This window comes from Plecotus auritus (genome assembly GCF_963455305.1).
Source record: "Plecotus auritus genome assembly, chromosome: 6".
Lineage (NCBI taxonomy): Eukaryota > Metazoa > Chordata > Mammalia > Chiroptera > Vespertilionidae > Plecotus > Plecotus auritus.
In genome coordinates, this window is record NC_137773.1 from 156,227,220 (window position 1) to 156,254,834 (window position 27,615).

Consider the following 27,615-nt stretch of genomic DNA (forward strand, 5'->3'; position numbering starts at 1 on the left):
TCCTCCTAGCATCAGAAAGCAAAAAGCTCCTAAAGTGACTGCAGAGTGCTCTGGGAGACAGTTCTCTGGCTTCACTAGAGTGGATGAGGTTTAAACGGCCCACAGATGTCACTTCCAATTTCCTTAATAATTATATCAAGGCCTCTCGTGGGCCCCTGGCCAATGTCAGGAGTCATTCCCAGCAGAATCACTGAGCTAGCCAACCCACTGTGCACCTCTTGGTCTTAAAATCCATCATTTTATATCAAAGTTATCTATTTGTTATGATCCTTTGTCCTCATAAATATTGTCTATTTTTAATAGAAGGTGGAGTTTAATGACGGCAAGCATTGTTGGTTTTCATTCTGGTGTCCGCATGGATGCTGGCACAGGTAAATACTTAGAAATGCTTCTTAAACCTCACCCCAAGTACAGCCTCAGAGGACATACAGTCTCGTGCAGGTTGCATTACCACCCAGCCTTACCTTAGCCATTTTGATTTAGTTTTTTGTGTATGTGTATGTTTTATTTTTTTAACTCATGAATGGCTTTCAAAAATAAATGTTGTAGCACCACTTTAAGCCATTTTTCTGTCAGAAGGAAGATTGGTGGTTTTAGAAAAGCATGGAAAAGTGTTTCTGACATCATGAGGCCCAGGAGGTGAACCGTCTCAACAAGGCATCAAAAATGGATGAGACTTCATAGGGGAAGGCCTGGCCACATAGATGTGGGAAACATGCCATTGATTTTTTTTCCTCCACACTCATTCATGGATGACAACATTATCCATGACTGACCATAAAACAGCAGGGGTATTGGGAGGTAGGAGCTGATTGAGGCAACACATTTGATCCCTCAATCCACACATAATAAACCCAGCTTATTCCTTGTCCAGCCACCTGTCATATGCTTCCTGAACAAACTCTTGTTTCTCCCTAGTCCTGTGGGTGTTGTCCACATGCATCCGTCTAGAAGAAAATGCTGGGTGTGTTCGACTGCAGATGTAGCTCTTTTTGATGGGGATGGATCCTTTCTGCAGCGAAGTCATGAGGAATTTATGAAGCTCAAGTTTCAGGGCCTGTCACTTGCCTTTGGTAGGGGCCACAGAATGCCCCATTCATCATTTCTGTTTAAAAATTTTCAAAAGTAATATATTTTAACCATAATAAGTTTATTGCCCTGGCTTTTTCTGTTCACATCCCTCCCCCCAACCCCGCCACACCTTTTCTTTCATTGGGATGCAGGCAATTTAGGAAGTCAGCTAAAGTGGGAAGTTGAATTGCAAATGCATTTATTTAGCTTAGGTTGAACAGAATATATTTATGTATTTACTGGATTTGCAGTAATTTTCAAGTGTAGGTATTGCTAGCTGTCCTGGGGAAGGAATGAATGACTTGCAGGAATACTCGGGCCACCCACTCTCCCACTCTGTGACTCAGCAGGTGTCAGGGCACAGCAGCGCAGGGCCTGAGCCTTGTCTCTATGATGCCCTGCACCAGAGTTATATGAACGGGGGAGGAGAAAGGAGGATGGAAACAGACAGAGCCAACCATTGGTCCGTGGAAAGTATCACAAAGGGTATGTCAGGCAGTCGGTAAACAAAGCCATTATGCTATTTTTCTGGATTTTATGATGTTTGTGTTTGTCAGCTTTTTACAATTTGTCATTTTGTGATTATTCTCATCCTACATGAATCTTCATTTTTACTTCTAGTGTATTTTTCTTACAAATTTCCCCCTATTAAAAAACAACAACAACAACACTTTAGGATTTCTAAAACCTAGATCTTCCCTGCCTCTGCCTTATCAATTCTCTTTCATTTGTTATATTTTGACAAGCCCTTTGGGGTCTAATGCATAATGTTTCAAATAAAATTAAGTTTAATTTTATTTTTCAGTTAACATTAATAATTTGACTGCCCTCTGCAATTTCTAAAAAATATGTAGATATTAAATAATTCATTCTTATCAAGTCTTTAAGTGTGAAAAAAATAACCCTAGCATTCCATCTTTATAGAACAAGTGGAGTCAGGAAATTTGAGTAGGTTTTCATACCCTCAAAGCTTCAGTGAATTCCCAGGATACTTATCTATCTGCCTTCCAAATGGAGCTATGTCATCTACATAGAAAATTACACTTCTACATTAGAAACATTTTTTCCAATTATTTGCACATGCTATGATAGAATTTCTAAATGACACTTTGTTGGATGCCTTTAGTCTATGTATACAATAAATAGTTTGGTTAAAATAAAAGTTTTATATAGCCAAAATATTCTTAAATTTTCTGGGAGAAAGGTGATGGTGAAATGTTTAATCATTTCTACTTGAACTAGAATTGACTAATTAGAATAAGTCAAAGCATATGCATTTGTGTACAGGGGATAATTTTGTTTGGCATTTCCAATCATCCACATAAGTGCAGTAAAGATTTCAGAAAACATCAGTAATGCCTTGTAAGACTACCTGTGGGTGACAAATAATACCAGCTCACCCTTTGAATAAATTGCACTTTAAGGAAAATAGTGATAGTAAGCTTTGATAAAAGTAAGTGATTCAGAACTTTCCAACTCAAGTGTAAGCCAGTTGTAGAGCCTTTGAAGCCTTTGAAACTGCTGCTTTGACAACAGATAAATCTGCACCAAGATCTCTAGCATCCCATTTGTTCCAGGATACTTTATAGGAGGAAACCCATACAGAAAATAAAAGAAAGTCTCCCACAATAGGCCTTTCTAATGAAGAAGGACCTGCATTTCCTCTCCCCAGACATTTCCCAAGTGATTCCCATGCAAGTGTGACCTTGACCAAATCCCTGAACTTCTTTGGGTCTGTGTCCTCATTTTATAAAATGAAGGGTTGGAGCCACATCCCAACTCTACATTCCAGATCTGGTACAAATATTCTGTGGTCTATATCTCAATGTATTAAATGGGTCAGATCCGTAAAGGAGAAGAAAAGTAATTATAGTAATTAGCAATTACTCTAGGTGTAATAGATGCTGTGGGAGATGAAGATACCACTGGAGCCCTTAAGATTCCACTGAATTATTGCTTGATACATGGGCAAGAGTTACTAGAGAGGATAATTCTAGTTTGAGATCAACAATTCGAAACATAGGGCATTAGAACATTCACTCATTATTCAACAATTCTATCCTAAGATCTCTACTTAAGATTAAACTTTCATGTGGACAAAATTACCCACCACTATCTCCAGTGAAGTAAGTTTATTGCAGACTGACATTTATTGCAATCTGTTAAACAGTCATATTTTTCCCAGCATTAAACAGGTAACTGACTTTTGAGTTGAGCCTCTGAAGAAATAATTGCCTTATGTTTTGGGGCCACATTATAATTAAACAAACAACAACAACAAAAACTTATCTTGAAACTATTCCAATCGAATGCTCAAGTTACCTATACTATTTAAATGTTTACTTCTTTTTCCTCTCCTTTTAATTATTTGCTTATTTACATATGTATACGTTAATGCTGATCTCGTATGTTAGGTTTGTATAAGTTAAAGGTGCTTATTTGGACTCCACTGCCTCCAAGTCTCACTGAACCATTTAGGTCTGTGAAACTTCACACTTTTGGCCTGTTCTACAAGGGCTTTACCATTTACTTGTCATTTTCTTCCATTTTGGGGGAAATTTTTTAAATAATTTCTGCCTTTTAAAAGATTGTATTGCTACTTCATTTTCTAATTTCATCTCAAATATTTTAATCTTTAATATCTTTCCTGAGATAAAAAGATATGCAAAGTCAGGGAGGGAGAGATGTATAGGGAATTATTTGAAATCATATAAGTCACATTTGGTAAAGCTCAGAGAAAATAATAAAGGCAGATTTAGATATATATTTACATGTTTTATTGATTTGTTTGCTTCCCCATAGGAATATGTGTGCATATCTTAAAAGACAGAGCCAGGTCTTCTGTTAAAGACTAATTGGCATGGAGTGGTTATTCACTTAGTGATTTCAAAGTAAAGATTTTTTTTTTACATGGGAAATAGGATAGCCTAATTCAAACAGGAGACCAATTTTTCTTGGACACAGAATGAAGGTAAATTCTGACATATTTCTATGGTGAGTACATTATATGTTTCAACTTAGAAAATATTTAACCTTATTCTAGCCATTCATTTTTTGAAGCACTTGACAACATAATTCATTAAAATCTGCTGTGGAGCCTGTGAGCAATTAGTCTGGCTATGTTTATTTTGTTTACCTGAATCATGCTTGCTTTGAAAATTATGAATTCTAGCTAGTCTATTTACAAAGATTAAAAAAAACTATAATGATCTGAAATCTCGTTTAATTCTTCCTCTTTTTCAATGGCATTTATTCCCACAAGGGTGAGAGGAATTGATTTTTGTTAGGGCTCACTTTGTTCTGATTTTTAAACAAAATGTATCATTGATTAGAGTACAACCAGACCTTTTGCTATTTTACCAAAATTAGAATCATTAGTCATTCTCACAGATATACAGGGTGGGGCAAAAGTAGGTTTATAGTTATGAGTACATGAAGCACAGTGTTTACTCTTATATTATTATTTATTAATTATTGGATTACTTTTCATACAAACAATTGTAAGCCTATTTTTCCCCACCCTGTATTTTGGGTGATGTGTTGCTGGGTACTATACTAACAGATGCAACCATATTTAAGGCCCAGCCTCTGACATCAAGGGGCTTATAGCTTAAAGTGATGGCAGATATACAGAGCTCTAACACAGAGATGGTTTTGGAAAATGATAGAAAAGAGTAAAAGACAGTTCAGCTCATGACGAGGGAAGAAAACCAGGGATAACTGGTAGAAGAGCATGAGAAAATAGAGGATCTGAATGGTACATTGATGAGGCTTCAGGAATAGACCAAGATAAAGGAGGAGATAAGAATGTTATCAGAATATGGAGAATTGATGCTAACCTGAAACGTTTGGACTTCATTGTCAGCCCCTGAAATCAAGAGCTACTATGAAGGAAGATTTGAAGAGACATAATAGAGGTACAGAATGTTAGAACGAGAATGGTCCGTAAATTCTAGGCCATTGTTCTGCAGTTAGGAAACTGAGGCACAGAGAGGGTAAGTAACCTACCAGAGGTCACATAGAATATCAGTAGCATAATGGGGCCAAACACCCATCTGCTGAATCTCAGCCTACAAACACTTTCCATCACATCATGCCAGGCTATTCAAGGTCAAAGCCTTCAGCAGTTGCTGCTCCTTGAATATGTAGTAAATTGGCCTAGTTATCATTGCTTTTTAGTATCTGTTTTTCTCCTAAGGGCTTCTAAGAATGATAGCTTTCTTCCCGATTCCTGAATGTGGTGGTATGTTCACCATAATAACTTTCCTTTCATGTGTAAAACTCGTAATTCTTACAAACTCATTGGCTAACTGCCTGGCTTGTGGCAGGTGGTGTGTTTTATGGATGTGGAGTTGACCGTTCCTATAGTCCTTATCCTTGAGAACAGGCTTTCCCATCTATTCTGGGAGTCCTTTTGTTTCTTGTGCTCCTACATTCATAGATGGCTGGATTTGGACACTGCCTTTATAATTATTCAAAGTGTGTATCTATATTTTGGGGACATCCTATATTTATTTTATAAAATGTCTGCATATATTTGGTATAATTATATATATAATTTGTATGTGTGTGTCTATGTGTGTAAAATTTTTCATCCTGGGTAGTTGGAATACCCAGAAACTTTTTTGCCTCAAATGTTATAAGAGCATGCTTGGTATTTCCTAGAAAACACGGCCCTCAAACAAAAGTATATGTTATACAGTCCTTGTCTTGGTAAGGCCTCAGCACCAAGAGACTGAGTTGCACTTTGGAGGCATCATGCTTTATTTAGCATTAAGGTTGCTGTTGTTGCATCTCTCTCTCTCTCTCTCTCTCTCTCTCTCTCTCTCTCTCACACACACACACACACACACACACACACACACACAGAGGAAAATTCACTCTGCAAGAAAGGCAGCTGTCAACTGGCTCATGCTCGGTCTATGCAGGTGCCATTCACATGAGACTACTACACTGTGGTCCAGATAGCACTCCTGGAGCTCTGGAGGGCTCTGCAGGATCTGAACTTATCTTAAAATCTTCCTGAAGTTTTCAGTTACAGGAAGCAACGCTAGCAGACATGAGGTGTCATTCGTGTACACTTCTGGAGATCCGTAATATCACGTTCTCTCATCCCCGACATCAAGACTTAGGGTCTGTTTTTGAAGCCATACTCTTAAGTCTTCACCTGGACTCTTCACTGGGTTCCTTTTGTCTGAATAGATACAGTGACTCCTTCAAACCACTGCCTGGAACTTGTTACTTACATTCAGGCATAATAACGGGAAGTATCATTGTTCCCCTCTAAAGCCAACATCATTCTTTGGGTGCCTCAGTCTGGTTTTCCCACTAATCTTGGAAACATCTCCCTCCCACTGTGCTATCTTCTTTAGCCTCTCTTGTCTTTGACCCCTCCTTTCACTCATTTCTTCCCAACCCAGGCAAGTTTGCTATTCTCCATAGTACCAGTAATAGTGATCTGTGCCCCTAAAGAGCCAATATTTTGTTTTCTTCTGATACCATGGAGAAGTGGGGGGATGGGAAGTAAGATGATAATACATGACACTTTTCCCGCATTGAAAACATTGCTTCTAGAGGTGACTCATTGTCTAGATTGGGAACCAACAGACACATGAGACCTCAAGGCTTCACAACAATCACCATTGGTTATATTTGAATATAAGTGCTTTGTTCTCAGTACAGAGTTTCACAGGATATACAGAGAGAGAGAGAGAGACATGCACAAGTTATAAATGGTTCAGAGATATAAGATATATAAACTACCTATCTCTTATGAAGATTAGGAAAAAGAGTTTAGCACAAAACAACAACAATGAAAACTTTAAAACACCCTGTTATGCCAGAGACTCAGTGAAACATTCAGTATGGACTATACTCTCACAGCAATCTTGAAGTGTAGTTCACCTTGCAGGCTCAGTGTTACACCTCAGTGAGCTGTAACACAGTACAAAGCTGGTGGCCAGATTTGGGTGCAAATCTATGTGGATTGAAGGATCTTGTGGTTCCACCATACATGATGCCTGTGAAGATAACAATGCCTACATGGGAAGGGTGCTACCACTTGAGGCAGCCCTCATTCATAATGCTATGTGTTTTCATGTATTCCTTATTCGGATCAAATTACATAAAAATCACATGAGTGAAGTATAGGTTATTGTTCCAACTTGGACCTCTGTGTGGAGAGAGGAGACTAATTTGCTCAGGATGACATAACCACAAAGGGATAAGCCAGAATTTGGGTCCAGACAGTCTGACGCTGCAGCAGGGTCTGGAAACTGCTGCCTGCAGGCCCGATTAGGTTCACCTCCTGTTTTTGAACAACATGTGATGGAAACACTATTTCATGGCAATACTAGTTTATGTATTTTCTATGGCTTTTTTCATGCAGTGACAGAGAGAGTTGAGTACCCATTATGGAGGCTAGATGGCCTTCAAAGCCTGAAATATTTTGTCTCTGGCTTTTTACAGAAATAATTTGCTGATCTCTACTCTAAAACCTTACCCTTTAGGCTATCCTTTTTCCACTGAGTTATGTTAGGCTTATATTCAAATTTCTAGTTGGTTTTGCATTATGTGAGAGTTTTAAAATGAAAATAATTATCTGGGACCCTTTGGGTGATAGCGGCACAGATGTGAAAATTTAGGAGCAGCTCAATGAAACTGTAAATTTGATTTGATATTATATTGATGGAAAATATAATAAATGTTCTACACACACCATTACTAGCTCTGTGACTCATTAGAAAAATTCATCCCAATTGACAAATAAAATGAAGGTTTATTCATGTGCTACATTACCAATATATTTAGCTAATTTCTATTCATTTGTATTCGTCAGGTTATTTTCCAAAATAGACAAAAAAGCAGAACATTAGCTAGAAATTATGAATAAAACCACACACTTAATGGTTTGCCTCTTAAGGTCTATGAAAGAAGTTAAGGAATTAACCTAGCTATGAAAAAAAATTGATAAACAAGACACCTACTATGTGCCATGCACTTTATTGGGTGTAGCTGATATTACTCCTACAACACCATTTCATGGCTAAGGACACCAGGGCTCAGAGGTAAAGTAACAGCTGCAAGTCATGCTGCTAGTGAGTGACAAAGCCAAACCCGAGGTTCCAACTCCAAATTTAGTATATTTTTATAAACAAATTCCAAGACAGTTATCATTTCAGCTTGTAAACTAGCATAGAATTATTCATCCAGGCAGGGATCCAATTGATTCTCTTTCTAAATGTTGCTCATCAGTTGACTCTTACTTCAATTCATTATTTATTAGTTGCTTAAAGGTAGAAAAGTAGTTGAAGTGGCCATTGACACATATCACGCGTGTGAGCGCGCGCGCGCACACACACACACACACACACACACACACACACACACACATAGTTGAAGACGTTGACCAAAAATAAATGTGTTTTAGTAATTTGAGAGTGTCAATAAATTTTAATTCCCAGTTTTTATAGCATTCAGAAACATAACCTTCTTGGTATGTGGGTGAATTTTACTTGTGATGGTGGTTATCTCAATTTTGCAAGTAGCATACGATAAACATAGAAGTTTAATAAAGATTATACAAGCAGTGGACCATTTCACACTTAGAACAGAATGCACAGATATCAGGCTTGCTGATGAGAGAAGGGAGGTCAGCTGCCAGGCCAACTTAAAACATCATGGTTTTAGATAATGGTAATAAAAGGTTACAGCAAATATGCATAACATGTCATTGGTTCCATAACATCAAAAAATGTGCCTGCTTTTCCTTTTCAAAATGTTTTAGTCTTAAAATAGGTATCTTTTACAATCATCAGACAAAACCAACTATCATCTCTGAGTCTTTACATAATGCAAATATGTATTCGCTTGTGCCCAAGAACAAGGAGATTGTCCTTATGCTTAGAAAACCTTGAAACTGGAGAAATCAAGGACAGTGTGAATATTTATGAAATGAGTGTGTACTTGTGTATGTACCTTTTAAAAGGCTGAATTCTTGGTGGGCATGTAATTTGGCAGAATGGTTTTGTTCTTTGGAAAGCAACTTTGCAATTTGTACCAAGAGTTTTAGAACTGTTCTTACCCTTTGAGACAAAACTTAATTTCTATGAATTTGCCTTAGGACAGGTGTGAAAGATGTCCATCATTACAGTAGGTAAAGAATGAAACATTTTAAGTAATCTAAGCATACAGGCATAAGAAAAAGGTTAACAAACTATAGTATAGCCAAAGCATGAACTACTTTGCAATCAGTAGCATGATGCTAAAAATACATATATATATTATCATGGATAAAACTTATATTAATTGAAAATAAGAGATCTAAATTTTTTAAAATGTGATTATATCTCAGTACAAAATACGCATATGTACCTCTATGATAACCCTGATCAAAATGCGTTGTATTTTCTTTTTTAATTTATACATGTTCCCCAGTAGATGACATAATTTGAGGCCAGTGACTATCTTACTCAGTGCATTCCTTTTATTATGCATAATGCTTGGTAGACTATGGATGATCTATAATTTCTTTTGAATGAATAAGAAAGGTGAAAAAAGTCTTAATGTAGCAGAATTGTGATTTTGGTACATTTTACATTTTATTTAGTACTGAATTACACATGTGACCAGAATAAACAATTTTTTAAGCAATAGTAAATTTATATATCAAAAAAGAAAGATGGCATCTTTTCTCCAGGATTGCTGGTAGCTTAGACATCTATTGTTGAAATGGCTCTTTGTAATGTGGCTCTAAGTTTAAATAACCCTGTCTTAATGGACCCACCTACAAAAGCAGAACTGTTGCTTGGCTTCCTCTCTACCCCAAGGTATTGTTTTACAGAATGAAAGTATCCAACAACGCAAACCTGCATCATTATTATCTCTAATTTGGGGGATTGAGCCTTGAAGTAATGAGTGTTTGGGGTCTGATTCTGTGAATGCTACTCACTTTCAGCTTTCATTTCATCAGAGGATCTCATCTCCCTTCACCAACATTCCTTTTCTCTTAGAAACATCTTCTACAGTGGCCTGGCCGGGTAAACACATCTCAGCCTGAGATATAAGTCAATACTTCAAATTAATTACGATGAGTTGAGACCTGACATCAAAAGAGAATATACGACACCTCGTGCAAGTCAGAGGTCACTATGCTGACTTGCTTTTAAAAATCCTTGAATTACCCATTAGAGATGTTTGTTGCTTTGTCTTAGTTGGAATTTATTTTTAGCAAGAGAATAGTGGAGAATTAGTGCTGCAGAATTTCTTATCATTTTTTTAAAGAAAAATACATTGTCAAACAGAAGCCTTCTGCGTGATAGGCTAACAAAACACACCTTACACGTTTATAACTTTAGTCAATAGACTGTTAATGTCCTAATGTAACTGGAATACGTCATCTTAGTTTGGTTGCCAAGAAGATAATTTGATTCCTGGTTTTATTTTCCCAACCATATCCTTTACTCAGAATCTGGAGCTGAGAATCCTTCAACAGTTTCAGTGGAGGGATGTTTTATGTAGAAGGATTTGATCTATGAGAAAATCAAGGGACCCATCTAACAGAGGAGAATTGCCATTTGCATGTGTTTCGAAGGCCCAGTTCACCATTCCCGTTTCATCTTCGGCTTCAATTCTTCAGGCTCCCATAAAATTAGAAATGATCTACAGTAGCCTATAGGGTGCTTTTGTGAAAATTAGAAGTGGCATACTTGTCAGGCAGATCAATTAGTAAAAGAGGCCTTTTCGGACGGACTAACACCCTGAGGTGCAAGGATGGGCATCAGCCCCATGTGCCTCTTTAGCTGGGATCCTTTGTGAATCAAAAGCACAGCTCCGGATGGCAGTGCTGGGTAAAGGGTGAGTCTCCTCCCATCAGTGTAAGAATTGCAGAAAGTATCTGCAAGGTATGGTATGAAAGGAATGCATCCAGATCTGGATTGGCATGGGTCACATGTGTTTCAGTACCCACAGGTCTCTTAAAAATAGTTCTTGACTATTTCAGAGAATAGCTAATGCCAAATCCAGTTGTATGAGTAACAATCTATTGTAATGTATTGCCAGTATTTGACCTACATAATGACAATTTTCTATGGCTCAACCTAAGTCCTTCCCCAATCAGCACTTCTTGGCATTTTCTTTTATGTTCTGATTTCAAATGCTTTTGTCTGTTATCCTTACACCTCATAGACTGATATTCTTTCTCCATATGTAAGCTGAAGTGGTATCTTAAAGTTTTGCCATCTCTATACCTGGCCCTGTTAACTCTTGATAGTGTTGAAAACAGCTTTGATTTGATATTGTTATTGTCAGCACACTTGAGTGAGTGCCAATATCAGCATACCATAGTGAACCAAGGATTTTTAACAAGTGGAAAGACTGTAACAAAAGAGTCACCAGCATCATTTGTTAAATATACCTAGGAAAAATTATGACTGGATTAATTGTGAGATAAATAGTTTGCAAAATGCATATAGTGGTTTTGTAGGTTATAATGCTCGGATATGGTTTAGCTGTTTGTATGGAATAAATTAGTTCTTGCCTACCAATAAGAAAAGTTATGTTCATGGATTGGTAGAATCAACATCATTAAAATGTCCATACTACCCAAAGCAATCCATAGATTCGATGCACTACCCATTAAAATACCAACGGCATATTTCACAGACCTAGAAAGAACTCTCCAAAAATTCATCTGGAATAAAAAAAGACCCCAAATAGCCACAAAGTAGGTGGGATCTCAATACCAGATTTCAAGCTGTACTACAAAGCCACTGTTCTCAAAACAGCCTGGTACTGGCACAAGAACAGACATATAGACCAATGGAATAAAATAGAGAATCCAGATATCGACCCAAACCACTATGCTCAATTAAGATTTGACAAAGGAGGCATGAACACACAATGGAGTCAAGACAGTCTCTTCAATAAATGGTGTTGGGAAAATTGGACAGATACATGCAAAAAAATGAAACTAGACCACCAACTTACACCATACACAAAAATAAACTCAAAATGGATACAGGACTTAAACAAAAGACGGGAAACCATAAAAATACTAGAGGAATCCACAGGCAGAGAAATCTCAGACATATGCCGAAGCAATTTCTTCACCAATACCACTCCTAGGGCAATGGAAGCTAAAGAGAAAATAAACAAATGGGACTACATCAAAATAAAAAGCTTTTGCACAGCAAAAGAAACCATCAACAAAACAACAAGAAAGCCCACTGTATGGGAGAACATATTTGCAAATGTTATCATTGATAAAAGTTTACTCTCCAACATCTACAGGGAACTTATACAACTTAATAAAAGGAAGATAAATGATCCAATAAAAAAAAATGGGCAACGGACCTAAATAGAATCTTTTCGAAAGAAGACATAAGGAAGGCCAAGAGACATATGAAAACATGCTCAAAGTCACTAATTATCCGAGAGATGCAAATCAAAATGACAATGTGGTATACCATCTCATACCTGTCAGAATGGCAACCATCAACAAACGACAAGTGCTGGTGAGGATGCGGAGAAAAAGGAACCCTCGTGCACTGCTGGTGGGAATGCAGACTGGTACAGCCACTGTGGAGAACAGTATGGAGTTTCCTCAAAAAATTAAAAATGGAACTCCCATTTGACCCAGTAATCGCACTTCTAGGATTATATCCCAAGAAACTAGAAACACCAATCAGAAAGGATATATGCATCCCTATTTCATAGCAGCACAATTAACCATAGCTAAGATTTGGAAACAGCCTAAATGCCCATCAGCAGATGAGTGGATTAGAAAGCTATGGTACATCTACACAATGGAATACTACGCTGCTATAAAAAAGAAGGAATTCTTACCATTTGCAGCAGCATGGATGGACCTGGGGAGCATTATGTTAAGTGAAATAAGCCAGGCAATGAAAGAAAAATACCACATAATCTCATTCATTTATGGAAAATAAAGAACATTATAACCTGATGAATACAGAGGCAGTAAAGCACCGAACAGACTGACAAATTATAGCAGGAAGGCTGGGGAGTGTTGGGGAGGGAGGGAAATAGATCAACCAAAGGACTTGTATACATGCACATAAGCACAACCAATGGACACAAGACACTGGCGGCGGGGGGGGATGAGGGCATGTGACAGGGTGTAGGGGAGGCTGGGGGAAGGTCAATGAGGGGGGGGAAGGAGATATATGTACTAATATATGTAATATTTTAAACAATAAAAAAATGAAAAGTTATTCAATTTTTTATTAAAAATATAAGAAGACATTTGAATGAACTTTGTGAAACTCTGACACATATTTATGTGCTTTACTGCTTGTTTATTATAGAAAATGAAAGGAAGAAAGAAAGGAAGGGAGGGAGGGAGGGAAAAAGGGAAGAAGGAAATTTGTTAAATATCCATCTGTAGAGGCATGGACAGATAATTGTGCTATATGCCTACAGTGGAGTAGTTAAAATGAAACAGTTCAATGTATAGTTATCAATGTGGATAGATCTCAGAAACAAAGGAAGTAGGGGAACAGACTTCAGAATGATCCATAAAAATGATTCAATTTTTGTAAATTTTTCAGACACATAAAATGTTTCTATATGCTGCTTATATATACAAAAATATGATGAAAATGTAAAAACAAAGGTAAATTGGATGCGTGCTCACTCCCGGATTATGTGTGCTTCTGGGAAGGATGAGAGTGATGAGCATTGAGAAAGGCATGTTGACTACATCTATAATATTATAAAATTGGAAATTAGTATGGAAATGTTAGTACTCATTAATTATGGATGATAGGTACTGAGGTGTTGGTCACATTACTCTCTAATTTTTATGTTTGGATATTTAATAATAAAAGTTACATAACAATGATCATCTATGTAAGTCCATTATAACTAGGAAGGATCAATATTATTAAATAAATGGATTTTTCTTGAAAGTTTAGATGCTATTAATCTTTTTAATGCCCCCAGATTGTCTCAGGTACTTTGAAATCAGAGTCACAATAGTCTAAGGTCTTTTTCTTAAATATATTTTATTGATTTTTTTACAGAGAGGAGAGGGATAGTTAGAAACATCGATGAGAGAGAAACATTGATCAGCTGCCTCCTGCACACCCCCTACTGAGGATGTGCCCGCAACCAAGGTACATGCTCTTGACCGGAATTGAACCTGGGACCCTTCAGTCCACAGGCCGACGCTTTATCCACTGAACCAAACCGGTTAGGGCAAATCTAAGGTCTTGAGTACAAGGTTCGCTAGTTCGAGTGACCTGATTTTTTGAGCAATTATTTTAGGAAAAATGGCCAAAATTAAACAAAGGAAACTGAGTTTTGGCACAGATATTTATTATGCTTACTTGGGAAATAGACATTATACATTTGTTTGATCAAGTAGTTAGATCCTAATATATAGCCTTGTAATTAGAGACCAATCTTTTAATTGGTCATTAAATAAATGGTATTTTTTCTGTATCCAGATGGGGAATTATGGTGGAGGAAGGCAGGGAAAGCTTGGTGGCACAGTCTTCCTTGTATATTTATCTTCTTGTATAAATAACTGAAGACTTGTTTAATGGTACATAAGTGGCTTCACAGATTCCCAAGCTTCTTCGGATAGACTAAGTAGCACCTTAAGGTGCAAGGATGGTCATCAGCCCCTAGTGACCCTCTTGGCTAGGGTCCTTTGCGATTTGCCCTCCCATAGCTCTATAGCACCAATAACCTACATGGAATACTGGGGCTGTAGGGCTTCATAAAAGTTGTTCATCTCTCTTTGCATCATTCAGAAAGTCTTCCTTTGTGTGGGGTTGAGTTGGGAAACGCTTTGGTGAACAGCAACAACAATAAAGGTGTGGATAGTCATATCTGGATAAATCACATACACTCTATTCTTACCTTGTCTCCTGTACTCGCTCCCCTCTTCAACTGTTAATATATTTAAGCCCAGTGTCTTTAGCTGGGGAGGAAGGTCAATGGGAAACATTGATGTGCACACTGTTTGTGTGGGTTGAAGAGAGAGGAGAAAACTAAGACGGGAGAAAACTGATAATTTCTGACTCTTCACTACTAGGCACTATATTTTACTTCATCTCCGACACTAGATATGTGGAGTTTTTTCACACATCAAGCAATTCTGAGACACCAGCTGAGTGTCCTACAATTTAACATCAGATCCCACAGGTTAAGGTCAGTCCATAAGACTGCCCCCGCCCTCTCTGCAGATGCCCGTCGGAAATCCAGGTTGTCACCTGTACCTCTGACCAACTGCCTATAAATTGGAGATTTTCTCAAAACCCCTCCTTGGAGGGGGGGGGTGGTTTGCTAGCGCAGCTCACAGAACTTAAGAAAATATTTTACTGCTGTATTTCTGGTTTATTAATAAAGGCCTGTACCTTGGGAGCAGGCAGATGGAAGAAATGAAGACCTAATATATATTTGTGGTAAATCACAATATCACAGGTAGAATTAGGTAAAACTATTACTCTCTAACCATGTTATACACCCATTCCTCAGAATCTAGCAAAGGAAGACATGATATAAATTTGCAATGAGGCAATGCATAAAATTATTCACTTTGTAAATTAATTAAACAAGGAGCCATTCAACTGAGGTGGTTCTAATACCTCAGCATCCTATGTAAGCAAACCAAAACCTACGCCTATAAATGCCTCTCGGTTAAGAAACTGAAACCTAAGGATAACCAGTTATAAACAGCTAAGTAGGCTTTAAGCTATAGCCCATCAAATAAACTCCTATTTTTGCTTTGGCACCTTCTCTATGTCTTTGCCTTAGCTCTTTTTGGCTGGGCCCCTCAGACCACTTTCATTTTGGCCCTGCTCAATTGAAATTGATTTTGCTCAAATGAACTTAGAATTTTTAATATACTTCAGTTTTATCTTTTAACTGCCCAAATTGCTGCCTTAGAAAGGCACAGTTTCCATTAATAGGTGTTCATATAGAACATGACTAAATGGAGCTATCTAAGACAAGACAAAAAAAAAGATAAAGAAATAAATTTTAAATAGAAATTAATCATACCTTTCTGTAATACAATAGGTCTCAATATTGTATTAAGTGCCATACATATATTTGCTAAAAATATTTTAATCGTTTTAAAAATCAGTTTTAAAATCCAGTTGAACTTCACTTTATTATTCTACTTTGACTAATTGCAATTTCTTTGGAAGCCACTTTATCTATATTTCAATATTTTTATCTGCATTATAGAATGGTATGAGTTGGTAGGATGTAGATGTATCTTTCATGGTCAAGTTAAACAATACATGCAAATGAAAAAGTCTAGACTTTTGTTATTTGCTTTGTTTCTAAAATTATCTATAATAATAAAAGCATAATATGCAAATCGACCAAACGGCAGAAGAGCAGAACAACCATCCGGATGACCATGTAAGGACACGCACTGGTGCCAGGCCAGCCAAGGCGGGTGCAATGCAATTGGTCGGGGGGCCCTACCATTGCCCCATGATCACCCCATAGAGGGAGGCCCAGGCCACTGGCAGTGGGTGATTGATGGGGCGGGGCTCTATGATCGCCCCAAAGAGGGAGGCCCAGGCCACCCTCTGCGGGGTGATCAATCGGGGGTTGGGGGGGGTCTTCTGCGGAACCAGGGAACCAGGGATGTGTGGCAGCAGATGCGGGCAGCACCAAGCCCCGGTGGGTGCGGGCAGGGGGCAGGGCCACAGGGCTTCAAGGCAGCCAGGGCTGCGAAGGCCTACCCTTGCACAAATTCCATGCATCAGGCCTCTAGTTATTTATAAATCACCTGGGAATAGCATTTGATGGGAGGTTACAAGAAGCATCGGCAGATAGTTGTTGTTAACTAATGGAAGAGTCTCCAGATATTACTCAGTCAGGCATTGTTCTCAGAACTGCTCATAGACTTTGTGGGAATTAGACAAAGGCCCCCATCTCCCCGTGGACATGGCCCAGTACCAGGGCTATGGCTTGATGAGCTGGGCACAGACTGGATTTCAGTCCCCACATGGCCACACTTGATTGGACACGACCTGCTCAATTGTATGTGCAAACCCTGGGTGTTCTCTCCAAAAGCAATCTATACTAATAAAAGGGCAATATGCTAATTAGACCAGATAGACTGGACATCTTCCAGACATCATTCTGGATGTCCTTCCTGACAAAGCCAGGGCCGGGACCCGCAGGAAGCCGCCCGTGGTCCCAGATGCCTGCGGCTGACCTGGGGGAAACCGGCCTGGGTCCCAACTGCCTTCGGGCAGCCAGAGGGAGGGAAGCCCAGGTCCCGGGTGCCTACTGGCAGCCAGAGGAGGGAAGCCCAGGTCCCGGGTGCTGGAGGAAAGCCGGTGCCAGAGGGAAGCCAGTGCCAGCAGCTGGGGGAAGGAACGCCTATTCTTGCATGAATTTTCGTGCATCGGGCCTCTATTGATCGCTTATAAAACCTTGCCCTTGACTTCAGCACAAGGACCACACCCCTGCATATTAAAGGGCAACCATAGTAGGCACACTCACTAGATAGCAGTGAATTCCTTGAGTTCAGTGATTTACATGAATCTGTACAGAAGCAAATACCAGCAAATAATTAGGGTCATATAAATGCAGGTGATGAATTTCCTGTACTTTACTGACTGCGCTTGGAACAAATGCAAATAGCAAGACTGAGAAATCTGTTCCATTAGTGTATCAACTCTGATAGATCAAAGTGCATGAACCACTGTGGGACCCAGAACACGATCAAGGGATAATGTAGATTCAGGGTGTGTGTGTGTGTGTGTATTTGTGTGTTCTAGGAACCTTTTGTTCCAAAACAATTTAAATCCAATATCTCTGTTGCTTAGGAATAATGTGATTTTTCCATTTTGAGACTATTGGCCAAGGAGTGAATATGTACATATATATTTATAATAATTTATAATTTATATAAGTGTATCATATATCCTATATGTTTTATGGTGACAAATTTGGCAGTTGGATTTGGAGTATTTTATTTCTATACTTAGAAATAAAGATCTCCCACATTCAGGGCTTGGTTAGAAGAAACTCTTCAACAAATCATGGCAAGATTATTTCTTAGATTACTTTTTAATGGATTTAGAAGTCATCTAGGGCAAATTTCTGCTGTTCTTTGTTGTTCCCTTCCTATTGCATCTGTGCCAGTCATCCATTTCAGTATGAGTACTCTCGATAACAGGAAGTTCACATGTTTGAGGTAGCTTGTGACCTTTTAGGCAGCCTTCACTGATATAATTATATTCATGGTGAGGAGAAATCTTTTTCCTTGTGATGCCATCCCCAGGTCTTGCTTCTGCTTCTTGGACAAACCCAGAGCGACACAACTCTCTCTTCTATGTGGCAATGCTGCAAATATGTGAAACGGTATAATGTTCCCATTCATAAAACAAACTGCTAAGGGGGGCGGGAGGGGGGGCGGAATCAGGAAGTAGAGATTATTCCAAGTCTTTGTTTTTGCAGATATTTGCACCCTTCTCTGAGAATTTCTTATTTTGTGTAGAATAACAGCACTCTTTTTGCCATTTCATTATCACATGGTGAGCAAATATATTTTGCTTTCCATTTGCAGGTGCATAACAATGCCAGAAGAGCTTTACAAGGGCAAAAGAACCAATTACCTAACCTCCCTGTCTCCAAGATTGTAGACGAACAGAAAACAAAGCAAAAAAAAAAAAAAAGTTTAGGAAGATGCTACGTAGTGTACGTTAATATTGTAAGATATGAGATACACATTGTAGGCTTTTCTCTCAACCTACTTTTGTTGGAAATTATAGAATTTGATACATGTCTTTAAGATAATTTGGTATCAATAAATGTCTAGCAGTATATGGAAAAAGGGTATCTTATAGTCTTTTTTTTATTCTAGAAGATGTATCCAAAATTCTAACTTTAATTTTTCCTAACACCAAAATATTTTAAGGAACAGACCTAGAAATTTCCCAGAAAACATGCATAATTCCCAGAATAGAGGATTAGCTAAGCAATTTTTGGTATATTGATCATTATGTCACCATTCAAATTATGATTATAAAAATAGGAATAAATGGGGAAGATATTCATGAGATTGTATCTTTCAGTTAGGAATGCTTTCAGCTTCAGAGGTAGGAAAACCCAAATATCAGTGGTTTAAACAAATAGGACTTTATTTTTCTCAGTAATCTAAAACTGGATATAAGCTTTTGTTGGCATTCGCTCTGCTATTTCAAGATGTCATAAAATATTAGGGCTTTTTCTATTCTTTAAATCTGAATTACCCTGTGTCTGAGCTCAAAAGGATCTTGGAGATCATATATTCAACTCCCTTACTGTAAGCATAGGGCCAGTAAGGCCCAGAGAGCGGAGGCGACTGGGTACAACCACCCAGCTTGTCACTGAGAGAGCCAGAATCCAAATCTAAAATAACCTGGTAGGTAGACCAGTGTTCATCCAAAGTATAAAATGTCTACCAGCTATGTTATACTTCACATTTATTTCTCTCATGATTGAGGTCACAAAGGTGCTCAACCTAAAATCTTATCATTGCCAGAAATGAGTTTTTTTGTTTGTTTGTTTTCATAAAAAGACAGTTTTCTTTGTTGCAGATTAGGTGGCTGCCATGGTGGTGTCAAGTCAGCTTAACTCAAATGTACCAATACCATTTACTTAAGAAGAAATGTGTATGTTTGTTTGTGTCTGTGTGTGTGATAGTATTTAATTAGAAGAAAATACACAACCACATAATGTGCTTGATGATTGGATATGCAACAATGGACCATTTCCTTATGGAGTTTACAGTCTAATGTGTGTTATAGTTTTGTGTAAAGTGGGCTTGGCTGACAAATCATAAATAAACTAACATGTTGAATATCATTAAAAATTATAATACTCATTCTTAAGGGGAACAAAACAGGCTATAATGACAGAATAGTGGAATGGGGTGGGGTGGGGGGTGGTCACCTATTTACATAAGATGATCAGGGAAGAACTCTTGGAAAAAGGGACATTTAATCTGAGACCTGAAAGGTGATACACAGGGAGAAGGAACCACATGGGCAATTTGAATGAGCTGAGAACATTCTTAAATGCCAGATACTAGGTAAGGAGTGAGTGAAATCCTAGACAGGGTATTACAGGCCATGGTAGAGGGCATTTGAGTTTTATTCCAGTTGCAATGGAAAGCCTTTAAAGAATTTAAAATAGGAGACTGATAGACTTGATTTATTTTTGCAAATATTATTCTAAGTAATGAGACCAAGAGCAAGTGTTAAATCCATATGTGGGGGTAGGTTAGCTCCCTTCACAGTCACAGTATAGATATCGCTGATTCATGAAAGAGTGAGGTCTCCGTTACTAGGGTATTCATACAAATAGAGTGTCATAGAGCGGGATTAAAGGAGTATAGGTTGGGCATTAGGTTCTATATTGACCTTTATCATCCTTCCTAAACTTTGTGCTTCTATAGTTTTATGAACTAAGCAAATTATTGAAGTTCTCTTTAATAATTATAGAAAAACCATAAAATCAAAGGGGTTAGTACTTAGAATGGAATTCTCCCAAACCTTAGAAATTGAGTATATACTTATCTACAAAGGAGATACCTGAGCTGACAACTGAGAAACTGCAACATTCATAATCACTAGCAGATTCCGGTGAACACGTGGACCAGAGCTGCACATTGGGAAACACTGGACTTAGTGACTGAACCCCTATTCAGATCCTAACTCTCCTTCATCTCTAGCTGTCCTCCAGTGACATCGGGGGTATTGTAGTTCTAAATATATTTTCACTTGCTGTGTAGCATTGTTAGGTTATTCAACCTTTCTGAGCCAAGGTCCCTTTATCTATCATGACACCATGAGATGTTGTGATGACCAAACACCCAAAATGCAAAATGCTGACCTGAGCGCCTGGCATCTCACAGCTGCTTAGTAAACAGTGGCTATTATCTGCTTTATTTCCACCTGTCTAATTTGGCTGCCTCCTTCCTACGCATCTCAGTTTCCTAGTGCAGAGTCAGCATTCGCCTGTGTTGGTTTGTTTCTCAATTATTGTTATCTTCCTCTTGCCTCTGCTTCTCCCATGAATTCCCAGAGACCTGCCTTTTGCAGCTATCACCTTAATTAAAGTTTTGCGCTCTCTCTCTCTCTCCATTATTATGAAGACAGTGGAATAAAAACAGTAACGTCACAGTCATGGAATATCTATAGCTATCAAATTAGTTTACTCTTGTGTTTCCTGCGACTTAACTTCCAATTATCTCTTGTAAAAGCACTCATCTTCCCTGTTTAATCTAACATGAATACTGTGAAGCAGAGGAGACTAGGCAGTAGACAGATGAGGTTCTGGAAAATGATACCATATTATGGAAAACATTTGAATTGCATTAGCTTCCGCAGAATATAAACAAAGCTTGAACGGAGAGAGAAAGGTCAGTCCATTCTGGGGCACTGGGCACACTAATTTGTATATGTTTTCTTCAAAAATTCAGATTTAAAAGGGATCTACTTGTAAAAATATATATGTAAAATGACTAAAATTTGGCTGAATTAATAACTTTTTTTCGAATTGTTATGTATGTTTAAGGTCCAGAGCCTATTCCAGTCTGTTTGAAATTAAAAGGAAATATTCATTGAATTAAACAAAATTGCAAGGAAACTCTAGGTTGTGCTGGAAGAGAACCAGGGGACAAGTTAAATTACATCTTTGGGGAATCTGGGTATTCATAGAATGTGGCTAGTTTCATTTGCTAGTTTCCATTTAGGGCCAAAGAAAATGCCAAAACAACTAACTTTTTCAGAACAAAAGTACTGTCATGTGAGCGTCCGTTGTCTTTTAATAAATACCTTTGTAAAGTCTCACAAAGGTATAAAATTTAAACCACTATTAGCCACATATTTGGTAATTTACGTTTATTTGAGAGAATGAAGTTGCGCTAAACGAGGATTGCGCCAGAAAATGCAGGCCCCACAATTGCCAGGCACTAAACCTTTCCTGTCACTCGCCACCTGACTCTCTGTCCACCTTGCCCTTCCTCCAGGCTAGCTGGAGTTGGGATTTTTATATCATCCAATCCTGTATATTGAAAAGGGGGAAAGTATAGCAAACACTGAGCTTTCTCCTCCCTTGCTCTCTGCAAAAGCAGGGGAAAAGCTTGACCTTCCCAGGAAGCTGAAACTATGGTTCATATTGGAATCGGGGGAAGAGGGGTAGCAAGGGACAGGAATTATAATTATGAAGATGCAGGAATAACAGATGCACAAATGCAGAGATATTTACATCAGACCTAGTTCTTTTTTCTAAGCACTATCAGGAACAGGTTAGCCTGCCCTCACTAGGACAGTGGTTAAAATGCAGCACCCCAGATTAGAATATTACAAAGTAGCCCCTTAAGGACCCCAAAGACTATTGAATCCAAAATGCTTAATTCATGTGCACACAGTAGTTTTCTTTCCTGAGTAGAAGTGCCTCATAGTGTTCTTTTCATTTTCTATTTTGGAGAAAGGTCTTTGTTTAGCATTATTTAGCTCTCTGATTTTGCTTGATCAGTTTTCTAATAGAAAATAACATTTTCTCTTTTGGCTTACCAAGGTCTTTACTAAAAGGAACATGTCAGGATGAAAACTGCAAGTATTAGATGGGCTATTTAGGGAGGTTCTGAATTTTATTTTTAAAGTGAAGGTGCTAATTTTAAGTGATTCCTGCTAAATAATAGATTCAGCTAAAAAAAAAAAAAACACCAATAACAACAAACCACATTGCCCTCATTTGGTATACTTTAATAAAAACTAATAGGTTGCAAGTTTATTCCATTCATTTGCTTAACAAATATTTGTTGAGTACCTACTATGTGCCAGGCCCTGTTCTAGAGGTTGTGACTGCATCAATGAATAAAACAAAACAAAGCACTGTCACTTGGCATGTACATCCCAATGGCAGAGGATAGGTAACAATAATACTATTTTTTTGTAAAGTAATCAAATGATGTGAAGACTATTTTGTCTAAATGATTAATTCTGTTATGACAAGAACCAGAGAAAATTGGGGCACATTTTAATATTATTTCAAATGTGTTCATAGAGAATTAATTGTGAATGAAAAACCAAACATTTTATTATTACCTTTGAGATTTTCTGACTCTTGTCCACTCATTTTACTTTTGATGAGCACTGTCACCTGCCATAGTTAAAAATCATCCCTTTTCAAAGTTAAACTTATATACTGAACTCTAAGAGACTATACATGCAAAAAGAATTAGTACAGCTCAACCTTAAGCTCACGTAGTTTAAAAAGTAGAATTTGCAAAACTTACTGATGATTTTGCTAATACCAAATTAAGATATATTGTGTACTAAATTTGCTTACAATTTATTTGTAGTAATGAATTTTTTATTATTAGAAATTTTAAAATTTATCTAGTTGTTTTACTTCCTCATGATTCTTATTTGTTTTTTATCATTATCATTATTTTTATTTTTCCAATGAATGGTTAAATAAACTTTAAGAAGATAATTTTGAATAGGTATTAATACATATAGTACAAAATTCAAAAGTTAAAAAGGATATATAATGAAAATAATCTCCTTTTTCTTTTATTTTATCATCAGACACCCAGAGGCCCTCCCTAAGTCATTTACTATCACTAGATTCTTGTAGATCTTTTCAATGATATTCTAAACTTCTCAAACTTTAACATGCATATGAATATTGTCAAATTGCAGATCTGATTCAGAGGATGTGGGGTGAGGCTTAAGATTTCACATTTCTAGTAAATTCCCAGTTGAGGCTGATGTTGCTGGCCCAGAACCACACTCCCAGTGGCAAAGTGATGAAGCACATTTGTTTGTATTTGCTTCTGTGTTTATTTATTGGAATGAAGCAAGCGAGATATCCTTATACACATATACAACTTACCACTTTTTTACTACGATTTCAGCACCAGAGTTCCAGCTTTGAGCTTTGCTTTGTTACAAAGTGTTCTTCTGATCTTTGTCTAATGAACAATGAAAGCTAGCAATATGACCATTTGGAGCCTGCCAGTAGGTGATGCTTAAATTGTAAGAACTATGAGAATCTCTCTTTGCACATTTTTCATCTGTGTGTTTTTTTTTAATAAGGTTAGAAATTCCTCAAATCCAAGCAACCTCCTAAATTTTGGCACAGGGCACACTGAGAACTTTAGCTCGCAGCCAGTGCCATTAATCTGATAAAGATGCCATCATACTTGGAAATGATACAGTTAAGAGCCCTGAAATCAGTATAAAAGTGCAAAGATCATTTAAATATTTTAGTCATAGACATATTCTATCTGCCTGGATAAAATAGCCTCAAGAGATGACTATGATCAATATCACCCGGGGTACTGATGTTGTCTTTGTTGAACCTGTATGCATAGGAATTCAGAAGCCACGGGGTAACTTATGAAAGAAGATGAAAAGTTCAGGTTTATATACTGCCCTCTGCAAGAAAATGAGGCCTAGAAGACTCGAATTTGCCCATCTACTTCGACTGCCGAGTCTGTTTCTGTGTGTACTTGCTAACAACACAAGATTTGGTTTTAGAAGACAATCAATATCAGAGGCACTTTTCAGAAATAAAGATTTGGACCACTCGTGGTCTCAAAACCTGTGTCAGTGGCAGAGAGCCACGGGGGTACAGGTTACTCTCGGATGCCGAGGTAGGGCCTATCCGTGACTCCTTTGGTTTGAATGGCTGCAGAGCTCTGCCATGTGGCGAGTTCTGAGACTGGGTTTTGAGATGGTTTTGTTTTGAAGTACTTGAGGCTGCAGGCTCTGGCTGCAGGGAGAGAGTGACTTGAATCTACCTAGTCCTCCTGAGCACGATTCACAACCCTAGGTTACACAGGCGTGTACTAAACGGTGCACGGTGTCATAGAAAAAAAGGGCCCAACTTGAAGTTTCAATTGAATTAAAAATCGGTCAGGCCCATATTAAACAAAATAAAAAACACTCAAACAAACATGAAGATACAACACCACAACATTCAAAATTCCCATGGGATTTTTAAGTTAAATGTGAGATTTCAAAACGATATGGAGCTTACATTTATGCCTGTAGGCCCCATGGGAAACACATGTATTGGCTTTAGCCCGTAGAAGGATGTTCCAGTGGGAACATATTTACTGTAATATGCATTAAAAATACATGAGGAGATAGGAAACAGATATTTTGAACAGCAGCTGCATTTCCTTGACTCCTGCATGTCTCGAGTGGGCAAAATATTTTGGGACCAAAGAAGATGCTGTCATATTTTTGAAATAATTGACTTTCTGTGGGAAATGAGAAAGTGACATAGAAATTGCTGAGAGACCCAGACTGGTTTAGGAGCTGTCATCAATGAGCTTTTAATAAATAATCTGCATAGAGACAAACCTGTGACTGGCCTCTTTGTAGGCTAGAAGAGATAAAAATATTTCTCTAGCTCTCTAACCCATTGCTGCTGCAAGTAGAGAACAAGTCACTTCTTTACAGGAAAAAAAAATGCATGTTGTAATAAGCATACTATGTCACATAGACCTGGTTTTAATTCCAAGCTTCAGACCTTGGGCAGGACACTGAAGTTGTCTAGGTCTCAGTGTTCTCATCTGAAAAGTGGGGGCAAGTACAAGGATGTAAGGGGTTAACAATGGATGGATATTTGCTTCTCCTCTTCTTCTCATTATTTTTCCTTCTATACCTTTGCATTCCAGCCCTTATTCCCTTTGTTGCCTGGGAAGTCAACAGTGACCAGGACATCTCCATTTGAATGAGGAGATGCTCTATATGAGGAAGTCAGACCAACTGACCTGGGACTCCACCAACACTGAGATTCCCTCTGCTAATCTCTGAAAGCTTTCTGCCAAGAAAGCATTGAGAGAAATAAGCTGCCTAAAATGTAAACACATTTAGATCATGCTGTTTGTTGGCACTTCAAAACTGAATATACCTAGAAACAAGTAGAGCAGTGGTTTTAAGGAATAAAAATTGTGCATATGTGATATGCATCTCAATGCCACACAGCCTTTCTCTAATTCAGTGGTTCTCAACCTTTCTAATGCTGCGACCCTTTAATACAGTTCCTTATGTTGTGGTGATCCCAACCATAAAATTATTTCTGTTAGTCATAAAATTATTTTGTTGCTACTTTATAACGGTAATTTTGCTACTGTTATGAATCATAATGTAAATATCTGTGTTTTCCGATGGTCTTAGGCTCTACAACCTGTCGCAACCCATAGGTTGAGAACTGCTGCTATAGAACCTAATATCATCGGAAAACACAGATATTTACATTGCGATTCATTAACAGTAGCAAAATTACAGTTATGAAGTAGCAACGAAAATAATTTTATGGTTGGGGTCACCACAACATAAGGAACTGTATTACAGGGTCGCGGCATTGGAAAGGTTGAGAACCACTGAAGTAGAGAAAGGCTGTGTGGCATTTAGATGCATATCACATATGCACAATTGATTCCTTAAAAGGTTAAATACCCTTAGCACATGTATGGATAGGGATACACCCATGATGAGCTCATAATCATTATGGCAGTGGCTTTGTTTTGCATAATTCTAAAGTAAATGTCACGTTTCTTCTTTGGAGATTCCAGGACTGGTATTCAACAAAGCGTGTGTTTGCAAGTAGATAGCTGGCTGAGAGGAGCTACACTTTCCCAGGCAGGAGGACTATTCGTGCAGCTGGTACACCAAGCTTTAAAAGGCGCCAGCCACTGCCACTTAATTTCTCTTTGGAATTGAAATGCGATTACATATCGAGGACAAGTGCTAACTATAAACAGAAACTACCAAATACATGACTTTTTTTTAGCTTTGTTTTTGCAGCATATTTGCAGGAAGAATTAACCACCCAAACACACTATAATCCTTCCTGAAAACACGCAGATCAGGCAATTTGGTGAATCCTTTAGAAGCTTTCTTCAGAAGCTTATACTTTTAAAGGAATGGTCTTTCATTCATAAACAATTATAAAGATGCTAAGAAAATTAATAAAAGAATCGTCACTAAAATATGCAGAATGAAATACCATAGTATATGCCATAATAAGCAGAAAAAATATGCACTATATAGCATGAGAATGTGTATGTAAGTGGTAAAAACTATATAAAGGTGAAGGATTATTACAAAAATTCAAGTTATGGGTTCTTCATTGGGGAAGGAGGCAAATACAATTTATATGGTACACACAGGGGTTTTTGTTGGAGGAATGTTCCATGGATGCTTATTTGGTACACACAGGGGTTTTTGTTGGAGGAATGTTCCATGGATGCTGTTGTTTTTATATACTGTTATAAAATATTTTTAGATATGTTATATTTCCTAATTTTTTAAATGATAAAAGCAAAATAATAAATCAAGGTGAAGAGAAAGTACAAATTAAGTTGTTTAAAAACCAATGTAATATAGTTTAAAAACTAAATACATTTATCTCAACTTGATGGATGTATCTTCATATTATACTTTTTAAAGATTTAAATATATGACATGTTCAAGGTTCAACTAAAGCGTAAGTCCCTAGAAGGGCTGAAGTATAAGTAGATGGATGAGAAAAGGT

At 37.8% G+C, this 27,615-nt stretch overlaps 1 protein-coding gene across 1 annotated transcript in view; it reads left to right on the forward strand.

Moving 5' to 3' along the window:
* Positions 1–316: 316 nt before the first annotated feature.
* Positions 317–27,615, forward strand: part of KCNH8 (potassium voltage-gated channel subfamily H member 8) — a gene marked incomplete at its 5' end in the record, with an annotated part of 235,657 nt that continues 208,358 nt past the window's right edge. The window contains one exon of the mRNA XM_080675534.1: positions 317–371. Coding sequence (XP_080531660.1) covers positions 317–371 — 55 coding nt within the window. The remainder of the gene's footprint in view (positions 372–27,615) is intronic.